Below are 17,227 nucleotides of genomic sequence, written 5' to 3'. Positions count from 1 at the left end.
TCCCAGCACACATGCAGACACATGCCAACATACAGGTGTCAATCAAACAAACCTAAGCCTTAGGTCAATCGAAATGGAGTCACGATAGTCATTTATCGACATTGAAAACATGACATTAGAGCAAAGCAGGGTATCTATCTGGGCCTCCTGGTCATCTGCAGCTGCTTACACATAGGAAGAGACTGGAGAGAAACAGAACAAACGCTGTATTGTTAAAACCAGGTTGTGGCACTGAGGACTATTATCTTAATTTTACTTTTGTTATCTTCTCGGTTATCTTGTAAGCATTTTACATCCTGAACTGAAAGATGAAACCATGGGGCGGCAGGGGAATTAAGACAAAGTGTAATGACCCATGTGAGAATGCCATCAGGGAACCCACTGCTTTGAACACCAACCTAAAGAATTATCTGAAAAGAGGAAACACATAGAATTTATGATATTAGAGCTATACTACGGGTTGGGTCCTAGACATCTGAAGTTTGGAAGGATTTATATCTTCTCGGCTGACAATCCATTCCTCTCGGAGAGACGGAATGGATTTGGTCTCTCTTTGATCTGGGTTCTTCCTTCTGGCTGGCCAGTGAGGCCCCAGGATCTGCCTGTCTCTGCTTCCCCAGTGCTGGGGTCATGGGGATCTGAACTCAGGTTCTCAAGATTGCCCAAGAGTACTTTACATACTAAGTCACCTCTCTAGCCTCGTGTCTTTCCCTCCCCAACGCTTTCAAATGACAGCTCTTTTGTGGTAAACCTTGGCTCAGACCTGGTGCTCTGGGCAGCCCAGTGAGCTCATAGCTGCCCCTCACGACAGACACTGCTCTTTCTGGCCCATGCACCAGACAGGGAGAGCTGTTCCGTGGGCACACATGCATTCAGGAGGAAAGTTGAATGGGCATTATAGCTACTGACTTAAACTTCAGTTGTATTTACAGCCCACGAGATGGCTTGCTCCTACATTAAGAAATATAATAATTTTTCTTTTGAGACAGGGTTTCACTGTGTAGCCCTGGCTGACCTGGAACCCACTGTGTAAATGAGGCTAGCCTTGAACTCACAGAGATCCATCTGCCTTTGCTGCCGAGTGCTGAGATTAAAGTCGTTGCACCTCAGTACTTGGCTAGAGACTGAGATTTTAAGAATTTACCGGGGGACTTCTAAAATGTGGAATATTTTAGATTGTGATGTTCATATTCATGTATGATCTTGGGGTAAATAAAGGAAGGGTTGTAGCTGAACGGCGTTGTGTTTGTGTCAAGTTGGCAAGGGGTCGGCTGTGTTGGCTGGTTTTATTTATGTCATAAGCTAGAGCCACTGGAGAGGAGGGGGCCCTAGGGGAGAAAATGCCTCCAGAAGGGCAGGCTGTAGGCAAGCCTGTGGGGTATTTTCTTAATTAGTGATTAATGGGGGAGGGTGGGTGGTGCCATCCTTGAGTTGGTGGTCCTGGGTTCTGAGAAAGCAGGCTGAGCAAGCCATGGGGAGCATCAGTAAGCAGCACCCTTCACAGCCTCTGCATCAGCTCCTGCCTCCAGGTTCCTGCCCCGTTTGAGTTCCCAACCCGACTCCCTTCAGTGATGGACTACGATATGAAAATATAAGCCAAATAAACCCTCCCCCAACTTGATTTTGGCCAACTTGATTTTGGTCATCGTTGCAATAGTACCCCTAACAGAAGAGCAGTGCACACATCACACATGCCATCCCAGCACATGGGAGAGCTTAGGTGGGAGGATTGGGAATTTGAGACTAGATAGCTTGGGCTATCTAGATAGCAAGTTCTAGACCAGCCTGGGATACATAGTAAGATTCTGTGTTAAAAAGCAGTAAGCAAATGAGTAAGCTTTGTAATTAGTGTACCAGGCCTCATAGTAGGAAGGAGAATAGCTCCAGTAAGACTAGACCAGGCTGGAGAGGTGGCTCAGTGGTTAGGAACACTGACTGCACTTCCAGAGGTCCTGAGTTCAAATCCCAGCAAGTACATGGTGGCTCACAACCATCTGTGATGAGATCCGATGCTCTCTACTGGTGTGTCTGAAGACGGCTACAGTGTACTCATATATAATAAATACATCTTTAAAGAAAATAAGAGTAGATCTTGCTGTCAAGAGTTCAGAACAGGTGGCTAGGACAATGTCTGTTAAGTGGAACAGATAGAAAAAAAATCTACTGTGGTTTCAGGGAGAAACTAAAGGTCTTAGGTTATTGGGAAAATCTAGTGGCATTGAGGGCCAAGGTTTATGGGAGTTATGTCCCCCTAGGGAAGATATTATGAGCATGAAAACCTTCACATGAGCATACACTGGATGGCATGTTCCCCACTAGTCAAAGCGAGCAGACATTAGGATGGAGACACACTGAACTGTCTTCTCTACATTACTGAGTAGAGACAAAGACTTCTCCATTCTCTTGGAGGACACTTCAGAAAAGAGATGAACCACCAGATCGCCAACTAATCGAGCAGTGAAAGGGTGGACTCACACGTGCAAAGGAAGGTTGTTAGGATTGCCGTCGTGGTCGTGGTCTGTAAGGTCATTAATTGAGCTCACTGAGATGACGGCTTGTCCGATCGTGTAGACGATGGATAGTGAGACAATTGTCCTGTGTTTAGAAAGGGCAGGAGAGTCCGAGTTAGTAGCACTGTAGCTGTTCACTTTCATTCTTCTTCCGGCAGAGCTTCAGAGAACCCAGTCATGGATCTACCCAGTTTTCAAACGTGGAAAAAATGGGAACTCTCAGGAAGGGAGAGCATAGAGTGAAATTGTGGTTAGAGCCCAGAACGGGGAAGACCCACCTCCAACTTCCCTCCACCCCTACCTCTGCCACCACAGAAATCAGTATTTGTAGCTGTGGACAAGACTTAAAAATCTTGGCAGCATTGAGCAGGCTCCAGGTTGAAACAGACAGACAGACAGACAGACAGACTTTGGATAGGAATGCATGGTGGGGGTAAGAGAGGAATTGGATGGGAGGAAATTCAGACTGAACTTGATCAAAACAGAGTGTACATATCTCTGATATTCTCAGACCACTAAGAAAACAACGTTTCTAGCTTGTGCCTGGTAGCTGTGGCTGTCCAGGAGTGGACTCTGAGTAAATTTACAGACTTCTCTAAAGAATGCTGACTGTTCTTCCTCCGGTCTGTGTGAGCACGCTGACCTAGAAGAGCATCTTCCTTCTCTATAAAGTTCCCAGAAGCTTTCCCCATGAGGTATCCCCTGTTTGGGTGAGTACTCACAATGGCTTCCCACCCACCAAACCACATGACCCTGTAGCAGCAAGACCTGAGTGTCAGGCAGTCTTTTCCTCACCAGGGATAGTCAGGCTCCCTGCCACTAATTCTTTTTTTTTTTTTTAATTTTTTATTGGATATTTTTTATTTACATTTCAAACGTTACTCCCTCTCCCGGTTTCCCGTCTATAAGCCCCCTATCCCCTCCCCGTCTCCCTTCTTCTATAAGGGTGTTTGCCCACCCCAACCACCCCACCTTCCAGCCTCCCTGCCCTGACATTCCCCTACACTGGGGGGTTCTCCTGGCAAGACTGAGGGCTTCTCCTCCCATTGGTGCCCAACAAGGCCATCCTCTGCTACATACGCAGTTGGAGCCATGGGTCTGTCCATGTGTACTCTTTGGATGGTGGTTTAGTCCCTGAGAGCTCTGGTTGGTTGGTACTATTGCTCTGCCACTATTTCAAAATGATACAGTTTGTTTGCTCAAGTGCATGCATGTGTGTGTGTGTGTGTGTGTGTGTGTGTGTGTGTGTGTGAGTGTGTGTATGTGTGAACAAAACCTCAACCATCTTGAATTTACAGCGCTAAGTCCTAGGAATACAAAATGAAGCAGAAACAAGGCCACAGATGTCCTATGAGTTTCTTTTTCTTGAATCCTCCCCAAGCCCAGAGTCTACCATCCTGAGTCACAAAGCTCACAGTTTACATTTCTGTGTGGTGTGCAAGCCCCAGTCACTCACTTGAACTTCCCCAGCCACGAGTCTGCGATCAGAGCTCCAAGAATTGGAGTCAGGTAGCAGAGGGCAACAAACGTATGGTAGATGGCCGTGGAGAGGTCATCATCCCAGCCAAGGAAGTTCCTGAAGTACAGAACCAGGAGAGCTTTCCACAGACGCGGGGAGTGGGGGGAGGGGAGAGAAACAGAGTTAGGGCTGGCTGAGGCAATGTGTGCTCTTACAGAAGGGGGAGGTGAGCTGGAAACTTACCTCGCATCCCATAGTAGGAGAATCTTTCACAGAATTCATTGACCACGATGAAGAAGATGCTCAATGGGTAGCCAAAGCAACCCTGACACACAAGTAAGGAAGTAATATTTAGACACACTCCTCCCCAGTCCACACACTCCTCCCCCGTCCATACTCACACTCTAGCCTGGGAAGCTAGACAGAGATTCACCACACGTGTAATAAATTCCCAGTTCCATTCAGAACCAGGATTGTGATTTTTATAGCTTTATGTTAGTTATTCCCACATAGAGACAGTAATGGGGTAGATCAAGTAGCAAGAGAAGGAAATAAACTGCATCCCTTAAGCCGAGGACATCTCATGCAGAACTCAGGAACATCTCTATGCCCTAAGCACGTGTGTCAACTGAATAAGGCATTATCTATGTTCGCCAAAGAGCAAAACGTTGTGTAACTTACAGGATGAAGATTTCGGGGGAGGACAAAGGATACTCACCCGAGACTTGGACATCCCTGAAAGAAAAAAAAAAACAAAACAACGTTAAAGTCAAGTTATGACTGCTCTAGTCAGAGCCCGGCTCAGCTCCTCTGGCTCTGGACAAGAATATGCCTTAGCTTCTTCTGGGATCCCGACACAGGACTCACATCTCTTTTGAGGGGGACTGACCTCCTCAGGCAATGCTTGTGAGATTCAAAAGTGAGAACCAGTGCTCAGGAAACTATGGCCAAACCATTTCCTCCTCAAACACTTCAAAGGCTGCCTCTGTGTTCTTCCCCATCTCACAGGGTCAGTGGGGTTCTTGAGGGTTAAATCGTTGAGGTATGACACACTTTGAGGCGTCTAGCAATGAGTGAAGCCTCAGCCTTTCTGTTCCTAACCCTGCCTTCCTTCCTGCCCTTCTCGGAGCAGACTCCAGTGGTAGCCAACGGTTTGCTCATGGCGTTGTGTATCCTTTCAAAGTTTGTGACATGGGGGATAGCAGCCCATCCATCTAGCATGTCCCTAAGTCGAGCGCTAGCACTGGTGTTGGTATTCCCTTCACACAGTGTGCTGTTGTGATAGGCCATTTCCTCTAGGCTACCTGCACCACTGTGCCCCCTTTCAGGGGGAGCCCACCCTCTTCCTGTTTCCCAGTCCCCATTGACCTCATCTTACAGTGCCCTGAGGCACACGCCCGTCCTCTGTTAGGAGTCAACTCAGCGGTAGTGGGCTACAAACTGCTGTGCCTGAGATTTTCCCGGGGGCTTGTAGAACAGACTGGCGGTCTGGGCCAGTGCTGCTGACTCGTAGGTCTGCAGACCGCGTGTGACTGCGTTTTTCTAACCAGTCTCCAGTGGTTGCATGCTTTGAAAGCTGCTGCACTGGAAAATTGTAAGTAACCCTTAAACCCCAGTCCTGCCCCCCCACCCCCACCCCATGCACCCTGCCCTACAGTAGGGTGAATTATCTGGAGAGGGCTTGTTGGACACTGCACTTGCCCCTCTGTCTTGTACTAAGAGTTAGAGAGGGGGTGCTGGAGAGATGATTCAGAGGTTAAGAGCACTGTCTGCTCTTCCAGAGGACCTGAGTTCAAATCCCAGCAACCGCATGGTGGCTCACAACCATCTGTAATGAGATCTGGTGCCCTCTTCTGGCCTGCAGGTGTACATGCAGGATGCTGTATACTTAGTAAATCAGAGAGGGGGCAGGGAGGATCTGGCTTTTAAACAAGCTCCAAGGTGAGGTGGATACTGCAGTCTGGGGACCTTTGTTTGAGAAGCCCGTAAAAGCTGTGGTCTCTGGTTTCCTGACAGATCTCCATATGTAAAGATCCTCACTTCCCTGGCCCTGAGAACCAGGAAGACCACCTATCCAGAGCAGAAACCAAAGGCAGAAGCTGGGTAAGTACAATTGTCCACTGCATTCACAACTCTAACCCCTGACTCGATGCTGTGTACTGTCGGTCTGTGTGGCTCCCAGCTCCCCTCCCCACCACCACCACCACCAGCAGCACAACCCGCTCCCTTCAGCTGAGCTGCACTTTCGAATTCCTCCATGGCCCCAGGGCATCACGGGGGCGGGGGCGGGAGGGGGGCACCACACTGAACGGTCTTGCAGTCTCTTGCCCACTTCAGAGTACATTTGATGTTATTTTAGTCCTTGCTTCAAGGAGGGAAACACCACCATCCTGACCTCCTTGGACTCTCATTCCCCACCCTCCTGTGGTTGAAGCTGAAGCCAGAGATTCCACACCACAACCAAACTCGGTTTTCTTTGATGGAAGGGGCTGCTTCAAGGTACAAACGAGAAACATGGGATCGGAGCTGGGATTGAATCTCAGTTTTGCCAGCTGCCACCTGGGACCCTGGGTTAGCCTTGACAATCATAGGGGAGTGAGGAGAACACCATCTGCTGTGTAAGGTACCGCACAAGTTCCCAAGGGGCCAACAAGATGGCCCAGTCTGGCTTTCCTCAGACTGATACAGTTTATTGTGAAGGCTCCTCTCCTCCACTCCTGATTTGTGCAGGGCAGCAGGGCAGCTTGTGTTCTCGAGGAGACAGCACGCCGCTCCATCTACCTAAACTTCAAAGAACGTGGTCTCCCCAAGGCCTTCAGAGGACCAGGCAAGGAATTGTACTAACACAAAGGCCCAGACGCTCTCATGAGGGAGGGCGGCAAGCCCAGAGTCCACAGAGCCAGGCCCAGTCTCTCCACAGTACTGCCTTTCCCGTGTCCCTAGATGTTCTGGTTCACAGGGGAGGGACCTTATCTCCAGAGCAGTGACTATATATTACTGTTAAATATTACCAGGCACCGGTTTACAGCAAATGTATACAGGGTACAGGAAATGTTTGGAGGGCTGAGTCCTTGGTTGACCAATCATCAGGTTTAGAATTTCATTGTGGAAAAGGAACTGTTCAGCCTCACTCAAGCGAAGAAGAAACTAGAAAAAATAGATTCAGATTCAGATTTCTCCCTCTCTCTCTCTCCTTCTCTCCCTCTCTCTTCCTTTCTCTCTCTCCTTCTCTCCTATCTAGTGATAGAGGAATAAAGGGTGGGAAAAAGAGAACTCACAAAGTAGCTGAGACTGACTACAGTTAGCTAAAAGGAGCCCAGGGAGGACCGCAGAGCAAGCCAGGCTTTGGGGTAGTCTTTAGTGCCCTGATTGGTTTGCAGGGTGGCTTGCGTTCTTGAAGCAGAAGCCCAAGATGGTAGGACCCAGGCATCCTGCAGGAAGTGTTTTGTGTTTTGAAAGGTATGCATTCCTGAGAACTGCCTTTATTACTCCTGGACAGAGGTTGCTAAACTCTTTTTATAGAATCCAAAGCTATCTTGCTGGCCATACACCGAAGTCAGCACTTCTTATCTGAACGTACCCATGTCAACAGGACCGCTATCAGAGAAAGGCCAAGTGTAGAACCAGGGGCCACACGAGACTTGATTTGAACTCAGATTTCAACAAGACTCGGTTTACTTTAGACCACTCAGTGAGCGTGTTGGGCGAGCCCATGTTTCTAGAACAGCTTGTAGGTCACTTGGAGATGTTAAGTATGACCAGAACTATATCTGGACTCCCTCATCTCGAGAGCTCAGTGGTGCCTGTGTGTCTAATCGCCGACGAAACATTGGCCTTTGCTGTTATTATGTTTAATGGATTTCTATTATCTAAAAGGTTTAGACATAAACCAATAACAGTAAGTATATATTAAACATTTCTCTCATTACTAACTTTGGGATGCAGTGGAGGAACAGAGAAGGAGGGGGAAAATGAGACTCTAGTGAGACCCATCTCTTACTAACATTTCTCCTCTGATGAGGAAATTTTCTGTGATTTATGTGGAGCATAATAAATTGAGCCATGTAGGCTTGGAATCTCTAAGTACTGTTTTGTTACCTAAACTCAATACAGCGAGAGGTGCTTAGTGGGGACATGTCCTGGGAAACGTATTTCACCATTGATGGCAAAGATGAGGATGATATTTTCATCCGTGTTTGAACACCATGGGGTGTATTTACACAAACCAGGAGGGTAAACCTACCACAGGCCCCCAGGATACTGTAATCTTATAGGTGTATGCCGTCCACAGTCAGAACACTGCCGTGTGGCACAGCGGTGCTCCCTCAGGGACACTTTTGGAGGTTGGGTTTGGGATACAGACAAAGCACTTTGTCGAGGTCTGAGAAAGGAAGTGGAGAGAAAACTATTTCTTACCATTTCTAAAAGTGCCTGCACCCCAGAGTCTGGACAAATTCGTAGGTGTCTCTCCTTCCATGGAAAAGTCGGGGGAGGCGCTCTGCTGATCTCATTGTCATTGAAATTCAGCCTTTATCCTGAGTCAGTCAGTGGGTGAACAGAAACACCAAACAAAGAAGGGAAGCAGGGTGAAGACAGCAGAGGTTGCCCTGTCTTTATTCATTACCAAAGCAAGCTAAGCCAGGCTTAGTGGTCCCAGCACTCTGGAGGCAGAGGCAGGCAGATATCTGGAGTTCAAGGCCAGGTGGGTCTGTAGAGCAAGTTCTAGGACAGCCAGGGTTACGTAGGAAGGCTCTGTCTTAAATAAAAACCAACACCCCATGAACAAGGCAAAGCTGCCTAGCCGCTAAAAGTGTGAAGCTACTACTGCCAGGAGCACTGCCGATGAGAAAGCATGGAGTTTATGAAATGATTTGGGCGTGATGCCATCCAAGAGGATCAGCTCAGTCCCTGGACCATACCCAGGACTTGATTGGCCATGGTTGGTCTGAGTTGTGGCAGAAGTCTTGTGGCCCTTTCGGGACAAGGAGGAGAAGCTGTGATGAGTCCATACTCCGTGCGCCCCCTAAGTCACTCCTCGGCAGTGGGGCACCTCATAACTCACAGTGACAGCAGCAGCCTCTGACATATGCCTATGTTGCAGGACAGGTGCCAGGGCACCCTGGCAGTGCGATCTACTTAAGTGGTAAGGTGCCCCTGCATCGTTCTCATCTGTCGGTCAGGCTGTGCTTTGTCTCCTGTGTCTCAACAGCTGGATCTTCACCTTTGCACCTTGGCACCTACTGCTCAGGCTTGGGCACAGCTCCCAGCCAGCATGTGCATTTTAAAGGGCTAGAACCCAAGGTTTCCCATGCAGGTGTCTCAAAAGCAGCCTGGATCCATTGATTCACACTCTCGGAAGCTAGAGGTCTGAGATCGAGGTGTTGTGAGAGTTGCTGTCTTCTGAGCCACCCTGGGGGTTTCTGGCACTCTGTGGTACCCTTCGGTTCATAGAGGCATCGTCTGCCATCGTCTTCACCTCCACAGAGCACCCCTCTCAGATGTGAACCCATGCTCAAACCTCCCCTAACAGAAAGATGCTAGTTATTCTGAATGTGTAGCCTACCCCACTATGCTATGATCCGATATTAACTAATTAACTAGTCACAGTTGCAACTGGCCCGCTCTTCAGAGAGGTCACATTCTGGGTCCTGGGGGGGAGGGGCTGGACTTCTCTATATCTGAACTTCGGGGATCCATATTGCAGCCCCAAATGGTCAAAGGCCGTTTGCTCTGTACCACTTGTTACTTCATGTTGCGACATTGAAGGGCCAGGGAGACGGCTGGGTCAGACTGAGTTAGACTCAGACTGAAACTCATGCCTGCTGTGCAAGCATGAGGCCCTGAGTTCAGAATGTCAGTATTCACAGATAAAGCCAGCAAGGCAAAGAACAGCCAAATCCCAGCACTGAAGAGGTAGAGACAGGAACATCTCTGAAGCTGGCCGGCCGGCCTAGATGAGCTGGTAAGACAGAGACTGTCTGAAAACGTAAGGTGGAGAGAGTAAGGAAGACAGCTGACTTTGTCAGGCAAGGCAGACTATGCCTTTAATCCTAGCACCCAGGAGACAGAGGCAGGTGGATCTCTATGAGTTGGAGGCCAGCCTTGTCTACACAGTGAGTTCCAGGATAGACAGAGACACATAGTAAGACCTTGTCTTAAAACAAAACACAACACAACAAAACAAACCTAAAAACTAAAACCAAAAAGGTACCTGACAACAATTTCTGACAACATTCTTTGAACGCGTGTATCAGCACGCACAGTCTTGTCTTCTAACCAGACGTTATTCTCTGGGCATACCTGTGATTTGCAGAAAGGGTCATGGTGGGCCACGGGGTCCAGCTATCTTTTGACAAGCTTAGAGATCAGTCAGTCCCAAATTGCTCCGTGGCATGGAAAGGTCAGGAGGTCAGAGAGTCCCTCAGAGTTAATGTGTAGCAAAACAGAGGGCCCAGGAAGTGGTAGTCTTAAATTCTGCTCAGATATAGACAGGGATCAGGTGTGATCCTGATACCCGATTCCATACCCTAGGCATGGTAAGCTATGGTAGTCTGGATGAGGATGGCCCCCACAGGTTCATATCTTTGAATGCTTGGTCCTTCGTTTTTGGGGAGGGTTAGGAGGCATGGCTTTGTGGGAGGAGGTGTGTCACTAGGGGTGGGCTTTGAGGTTTTCTTTCTTTTAAAGATGTATTTATTTATTATATATAACTATACTGTAGCTGGCTTCAGACACATAGATGGTTGTGAGCCACCATATGGTTGCTGGGATTTGAACTCAGAACCTCTGGAAGACCAAGTCAGTGCTCTTAACCGCTGAGCCATCTCTCCAGCCCAGCTTTGAGGTTTTAAAAGCCCAAACTACCATTCCCAGTTTGCTCTCTCTTCCTCTCTTCTCTCCCTCCCTCCCTCCCTCCCTCCCTCCCTTCCCCTTCTCCTTCCCTCCCCTTCTCTCTCAAGCTTGTGGATCATGGTATAAGCTCTCATCAAACATTCCAGAGCCATGCCTACCTGCTGCTGCCACCCTCTCCTTCTCAATGGTCATGGACTATAACCGGGTGGACCTGTGAGCCCCAGTGGAATACTTTCTTTTCTAAGTTGCCTTGGTCATGGTGTTTTGTCAAGGCAAATGTAAAGCAACTGACATAACCCTTGCTCCCCAAGTTGGCTTCTTTATCTGCACTCATATTTTTATTGCAGAACACCCTTGGGCCAGGACTTAGACTAAGGCTAAGTATGAATGCATGTGTTTGAGGGTGAAGAAAGGACTGTGTTCCTTGATTAAAGAAGAGAGGCTCTTCTCCAGAGAGACCACTGGAAGGAGACAGAGGGAAGATATGATGGGGGTGGCTATGGGCCACCTCCCACCTCCAGCTCAGGTTGAAGACTCCTGACAGAGGACAGGAACTGGCCCACTAGCAGTAGGAATGTGTGCTGAGCATGCTATATTTATACACAGCGTGATCTTGTATATTTTCATAGGAGAGAACAAGGTTCAAACCATCTATACGTTGCCAAATTCAAAGAAATCAGCCTTTAGTCTTTTGAGGAGTTTGTTTTAGAGACAACTCAGACTACAACTGTTATTCACAAAGGCTTTCTTTTTTTAGGATGACAAATCAGGACTTAAAAAAAATAAAAACCTGCTTTACCATTGCAAAATTGGTCTGAAAGATTTGAGGCGGAATGAAAATATTTTTTTGCATTGACATTTAGATAGTACACACCTCAGTGCTAAATGAAAAGATAAAAAATAATCTAGACATAAATGTTGGTAAAAATGTGTGCAGTTTAAATTTTGATAGATATTATCTAATAACACTCTGTGTAAGTGTGTGAGTACCTTTCCCCCAGGTTTGCAATCTCGGGATTAACAGGCATGGCAGAAGCAGCTACCTTGGAGATAAAGCAGGAGTGAGTGTCTCAATAGTGTGATGCCTGGAGACTTCACCCCACTGCTCAGAGCAACAGTATCAACATCGCTCCCCTAACAGTATCAACAGAGTATGACCCTGAGTTTTAGAATAGATAGATTGCTTGTGCTTACATTGACAGTTTAAGTGTTTCTGATTTCACCTGATCTATTTCTGCCTGAGTTTGGAGAGAGCGTCTCACTCTGTAGCCCTGGCTATCCTAGAAGTCACTGCGTAGATCAGGCTGGTCTTGAACTTACAAAGATCTGCATGTCTTCACTTGCAAGTGCTGAGATTAATGGTCAGTATATGTCACCACACCCAGCGTAGGTTTCCAATATCATGGGAGTGATGTTTATCCCATACACTTTTCATTACTTAATGGGTTGTTTAGAATTATTGGGGCTGTGGTGCAAAAGCTCATCTATGTTGCTGGCCACCCATGGTGGCACCTGAGATGCTGCTGACCCCAGTAGAGTCATCTTTATATGCTACATAATACAACTTAATTCCATATGTATGCGACATAACACATTTTCTTAGTATTGTATGGGGGTTGGATAGAACTTTCCAGAATCTCATAATATGGCCTTTTTGGGAACAGACTTGCTGCAAGGATAATTCATTTAGGTGAGGTTAAGCTGGAGAAGCGGTGTGTGTGTGTGTGTGTGTGTGTGTGTGTGAATTAATCCTGTGTGAGTGATTCCCTTATAAGAGAGAAGAGACGAGACAGACACACAGGAAGAAGATGGCCACAAAACAGTGGAAATAGAGACTGGACAATGTCTCTGAGCCAAGGGCTGTGATGCCACCAGAAGCCACAAGAAAGGCCTGGACCAGTGGCCCCTTGGAGCCTTCAGACTGAGCATGGCCTCCTAATATCTTGACTGGACTCCCAGCCTCCATGTCTGTGAGGGGACTCCCTTGTCATTTTGAAACACAGTGCCACTTTAGTTATGGGAGCCACGAGAAAGGCACACAAGATGTGAGTTCTTGTGTTTGGCTTGAACAGAGAAAAGAATCTTTTTTTTTTTTTTCTCTCAAGAACATTCTCGGATCTACAAGCGAACAGAGCTCTGTTGGGAGTCCTAAAGAGTTTGTTACAAAATCTTGTCACTCCCTGCTGACTGCAGGCGTTTTAAATGGTTTGGTTTGAGAACTTGGGATGAGTCTTCCTATCTAAGAATACTTTGTATCCTTTCTAGTCCTGAACCCGATTCTTGAATCAAAACTTCCTAGTGAGGCGCATGGTCATTGTTACATCTTCCTACATAGTATCTGGTGGAGCGCAAACCTGCGCTGAGAGAGAACTCCTGAAATCGGGTAGCTGGGCTGCAGGCAGGCTTCCATCTAAACCCCTGGGAGACCTTCCCCTTCTGTAGCCTCTGGAGGAGGATCCTGTCCCTCTTCACCTGGGGGCAGTGTATGTTTTCTTCTTCTGTTTAAAGATTCATTTTGATTTGTGTGTGGTGTGTGTGTGTGTGTGTGTGTGTGTGTGTGTGTGTGTGTGTGTGTGTGTGTGTGTGTGTGTTGTGTGTGTGTGTGTGCAGGTGCCCAAAGTGCCAGTGATGATGTGTGTGTGTGTGTGAGCTGGAATTAAAGGAGGTGTGTGTGTGTGTGTCAGTGTGTGCAGGTGAAGGATGCCAAAGATGATGGCAGAGTCCTCTGGAAGAGGAGTTGCAAACCACCCTCTTCACTGCTGGGCCACCTCTCCAGTTCCAGCAATAGCATTTTCTAACTGCTGACACGTGCCTTAGCTCCGATCTGCCAGCCAGTAGCAGCTGTGCTTGTAAACCAAGGGCAAAGTTACAAAACAGAGATTCTCTGGTTCCTTGTGTTGCAACCACAGCATTACAGGATCTCTGAGTCAGTCCTTGTCTCTGGCTCCTGGTAACATTGGTCTATTCTCTGTCATCAGGGAGGAATGTGTAGATGTCCCTGAGAAGTCACCCTTGTTTTCATTTCCTTATCAGTTCACCTGAGACACCTACCCACTTTCCCTCCTGCAAGGGATAGGCTCCACTTGCTATTGTGTAATGGAGCTCTGGGCCCAGAGTGGAGACACAGCGGGGTTGAGAAGTCCCAGCCTCTACTCATGGTTCATGGTACTTAGCCATTCTGTCCAAAGTGATTCACCCCAAAGAGGACAGAATGGCAGCCTGCCCTTCTACTAGCCAAATGCATAGGCGATTGATCTGTTTGTGCTCTGTACTGCATGGGATGCCTCAGTAATGTCAAGAACCATAGGAAACTTAAAAATCAGAAAACCCGAGAAGACGAGATGAGATTCTCTTCCACCCAGAGACTCCATGGAAGTGTGAACAGCAAAGCCACAGTTTAGCAGGAGAATGACTCCTTGTTTATGGCTGCTTCCTGTGGTCTCATTTATCTCAACAACAACCAAGAGGGAAGTGTTTCTCAGAGCTTTGGTTTCTGCCCTGAGGATGTAATTTTCTTCCAGGAGGATTGTTCTATGGCCTTCCACGGGGAGTGAACATCTGGATAAACCAAGGACTTTAGGCCCACTCTGCCAGCTCTAGTGAGCCAGCACTTCACTTTGATTCTCTCTGCCTACACAGCCATTTTTCAAACAGCCACAAAACTCCCCATCACAAGGGACATGTACTCATGTGTACCCAAGGGAAGGTTGGACTAATTATTATAGATTACCACAGCCTAATTTCTAGAACACAATAGCAATGTTTACACATGGGTAAGGGTCAAGGAGAAGAAAGTGCTGTCAGTTACGATCATTCAGGGTCACTGTAAGCCATCACTCTCAGAGTTTGGTACTGGGACCAGCGGCAAAGGCACTAGAACACAATAATCCTTGGCTTCCACACCCGAGTCCCATGGAGCCAGGACCCTAGGGGTGGTGCCCATGCAGGTGATGGGGCGTGTGCCAGGCTAGGGATGGAGCACAGTTGGTAGAATGCTTGCTAGGCGTAAGCAAAGTCTTGGATTCGATCTTGCACACCACATAAAATGGGTGCTATGCCCCTATACTTACACTTGGGAAGTGGGAGCAGGAGGATTAGAGTTTTAAGATAATTTTTTCAGGTATGAAGCATTTGAAGTGTGATTCTGTCTCAAAATAAACAAACAAAAAGGTGAAAGTAAATTTAGAGAATGTCAGAAAGAGCTTTAATTCCCCTTTCGAGCTGCCAGCTAGGTCTCCATCCAAGGGATACTCAGCGACCTGCTGTCCACTCCCAGCTTCCTGGGGCACTTTGGCCCTGCACTTTGGTTGAACCAAGCGCTCCTAAGGCAGGAGAGAATAGGGAAGGACTTTTATATGTCCAGGAGGGAGGTTGCTGCAAGGCTGGCTCATCTTTCTACACCCAAGCAAGAGGCTGACTTGGAAAAACTCCCAAGACACACTAACAAGGCTGAGATCTGAGGTTGAGCATGACTGCCAAGGAAGCAGATTCCTCGGCCTTGGGAGCTGGAAGGGAGCTTCCTTCAAAGAACTTGACTCTTGGACCTCAGAGTCAAGTGTTTGAGTGAACAGAAGCCATGGGTTTCGAGGCTGGAGTGGGAAATGTGTATTATAGCCCTTTAGCACAGCCTTTTGCTAAGTTTTAACTAAGAGGGTGTGAAGACAGGAAAGAGATCATGTCGTAGAAAGCTTTAATGAAAGTCTCCTTAGCTTCCTAAAGGTGCTGTGGCTGCTCTCTCCTTGAGACTTCTCCCCAGCTTGGCAGAGTTTCTGTTATTCAGAGACCTCTTTCCAGCAGACAGACCAAGAGATCAGTGCGGACACAGCCTCTCTTTTATCACCCATACCTTGGGGCAAGGATGGGGTGAGATTGTGGCTGCCTCCAGCTAAGGAGCCAAGAGTGATACATTGTTTTTAAATAATTAAAAGATTGAAGGTCGTTTTGCAAGTACGCAGAAAAATATACAAATGCCAGGTATGTTGGCTCAGACTTGTAATCTCAGCCCTTGGAAAGTTGAAGCAGAAGGATTGCTATGAGTTTGAGACTAGTCTGGGCTGTATAGTTAAGGTCTCAAACCCAGCCTGAGCTATAGAATAAGACTCTGTCTCAAAAATGAGAGTGGATCAGGTGTGGGCACACACACACACACACACACACACACACACACACAATAAGTAAATAGAATTCAATGAAAATTCAGAAGGGATTTTTTAAAGACCATTAAAAGTGAAAAGAACCATTCACAAGTTGACATCAACGCCTGTAACTGGTTTTATTGGGACAGGTCCACCCACGTGTTTACTGAGCGTCTGAGGCTTTTTCTGCACCAAGGACAGAGCCCAGGTGTTACTACTGTGCTCTTCTCTACCAGAGAGTGCTGAGCTCTACATAAAAACAAGCCAAGGTTTAAGATTTCAACCACCGGTGCTCAGGTTCAGTCCTGGGTATTCACATCCGGGGCAGCTGCATAGTCTGTGGGTGCTGTAGAGTCACGTCTGTCTCTCTCCTTCCTAGTCAGTCATCGCTTTGTCCCCTGGATTCCCAGGGGGAGCGAGGTTAGGTCCCTGGTGTGAACAGTGGTTTGAACCACACAGGAGGAAGTCAGCAGCTCAGGGCACCTGTTTCTAAGAACCGCTGCTTGCTAGTTCCACTCCCCAAGTATTCCTAGTGTCACAGCCTGTCATGTGGCACCTGAAACAATTTTGACACACTTTAACTGCCAGCCATTGTTTTCAAGAGGGGGGGGTGGTCACTGTAACTTTTAATGATCTTTTCCATTTCTTTGCTCTTGAGGTTGAAAAGCTGAGACATCTACAAATCAGTGATTACAAGTCACTGGTCACTGTACCAATGCCGCGCAAAACTCCGGTTGAGGACCAGTTAGTTTATCAATAAGGAAACACCCATTGCTCTGGAGCACTATGCTTCCAGAGTCTGTTCTGTATTCTTTTCTTCCAGGCCTCTGAGAACTGTCCCACCAGAGTTACCCGTTAGAAGGGCAAAACGCGTCTCACACAATGCGGATCCTGTGGCAACTCAGGACCTGGCGTCAGAGTCCAACACAAGCACCTTAAAGCAGCTCTAGTAAGGTTACAAGTACTACAGCAGGAAGTGGGGTCCGGAGCCCCTCTTAAGAAGCTGGGTTCAGTATGTAGCCTGATGCTGTTCATCTCAAATGACATGAGAAACCTTTCCTGAACATTAGTTTGCTACAGCCAAAGTTCACGGTGTCACCCAATCCCTTGCTGCTACTTCTGAAACTCCTGTTGAAGTCCCGGAGGACGTGAGGTCCCCAAGGGCGCTCTGTACTGAGGCAGGAACACAAGGGGTAGCAAGGGGCAACATGAACACGATGCAGGGAGACCAAGTTGGAGCTTTGCTGCCTGTGTCCATACAGCCTGAAAAC

The 17,227-nt window shown here is 47.6% G+C and overlaps 1 protein-coding gene across 1 annotated transcript in view; it reads right to left on the bottom strand.

Moving 5' to 3' along the window:
* Slc15a1 (solute carrier family 15 member 1) overlaps window positions 1–17,227 on the bottom strand; it is a 42,285-nt gene that overhangs the window by 24,358 nt on the left and 700 nt on the right. Inside the window, exons 2-5 of the mRNA XM_032917644.1 lie at window positions 4,688–4,704; window positions 4,213–4,294; window positions 3,967–4,108; window positions 2,476–2,595 (exon numbers count right to left, since the gene is read on the bottom strand). Coding sequence (XP_032773535.1) covers window positions 2,476–2,595; window positions 3,967–4,108; window positions 4,213–4,294; window positions 4,688–4,704 — 361 coding nt within the window. The remainder of the gene's footprint in view (window positions 1–2,475; window positions 2,596–3,966; window positions 4,109–4,212; window positions 4,295–4,687; window positions 4,705–17,227) is intronic.

The sequence above is a fragment of the Rattus rattus genome, chromosome 12 (genome assembly GCF_011064425.1).
Source record: "Rattus rattus isolate New Zealand chromosome 12, Rrattus_CSIRO_v1, whole genome shotgun sequence".
In the NCBI taxonomy this organism is placed as follows: Eukaryota; Metazoa; Chordata; class Mammalia; order Rodentia; family Muridae; genus Rattus; species Rattus rattus.
The sequence above is the reverse complement of the archived record's forward strand: the minus strand, read 5'-3'. Positions and strand labels throughout refer to the sequence as shown.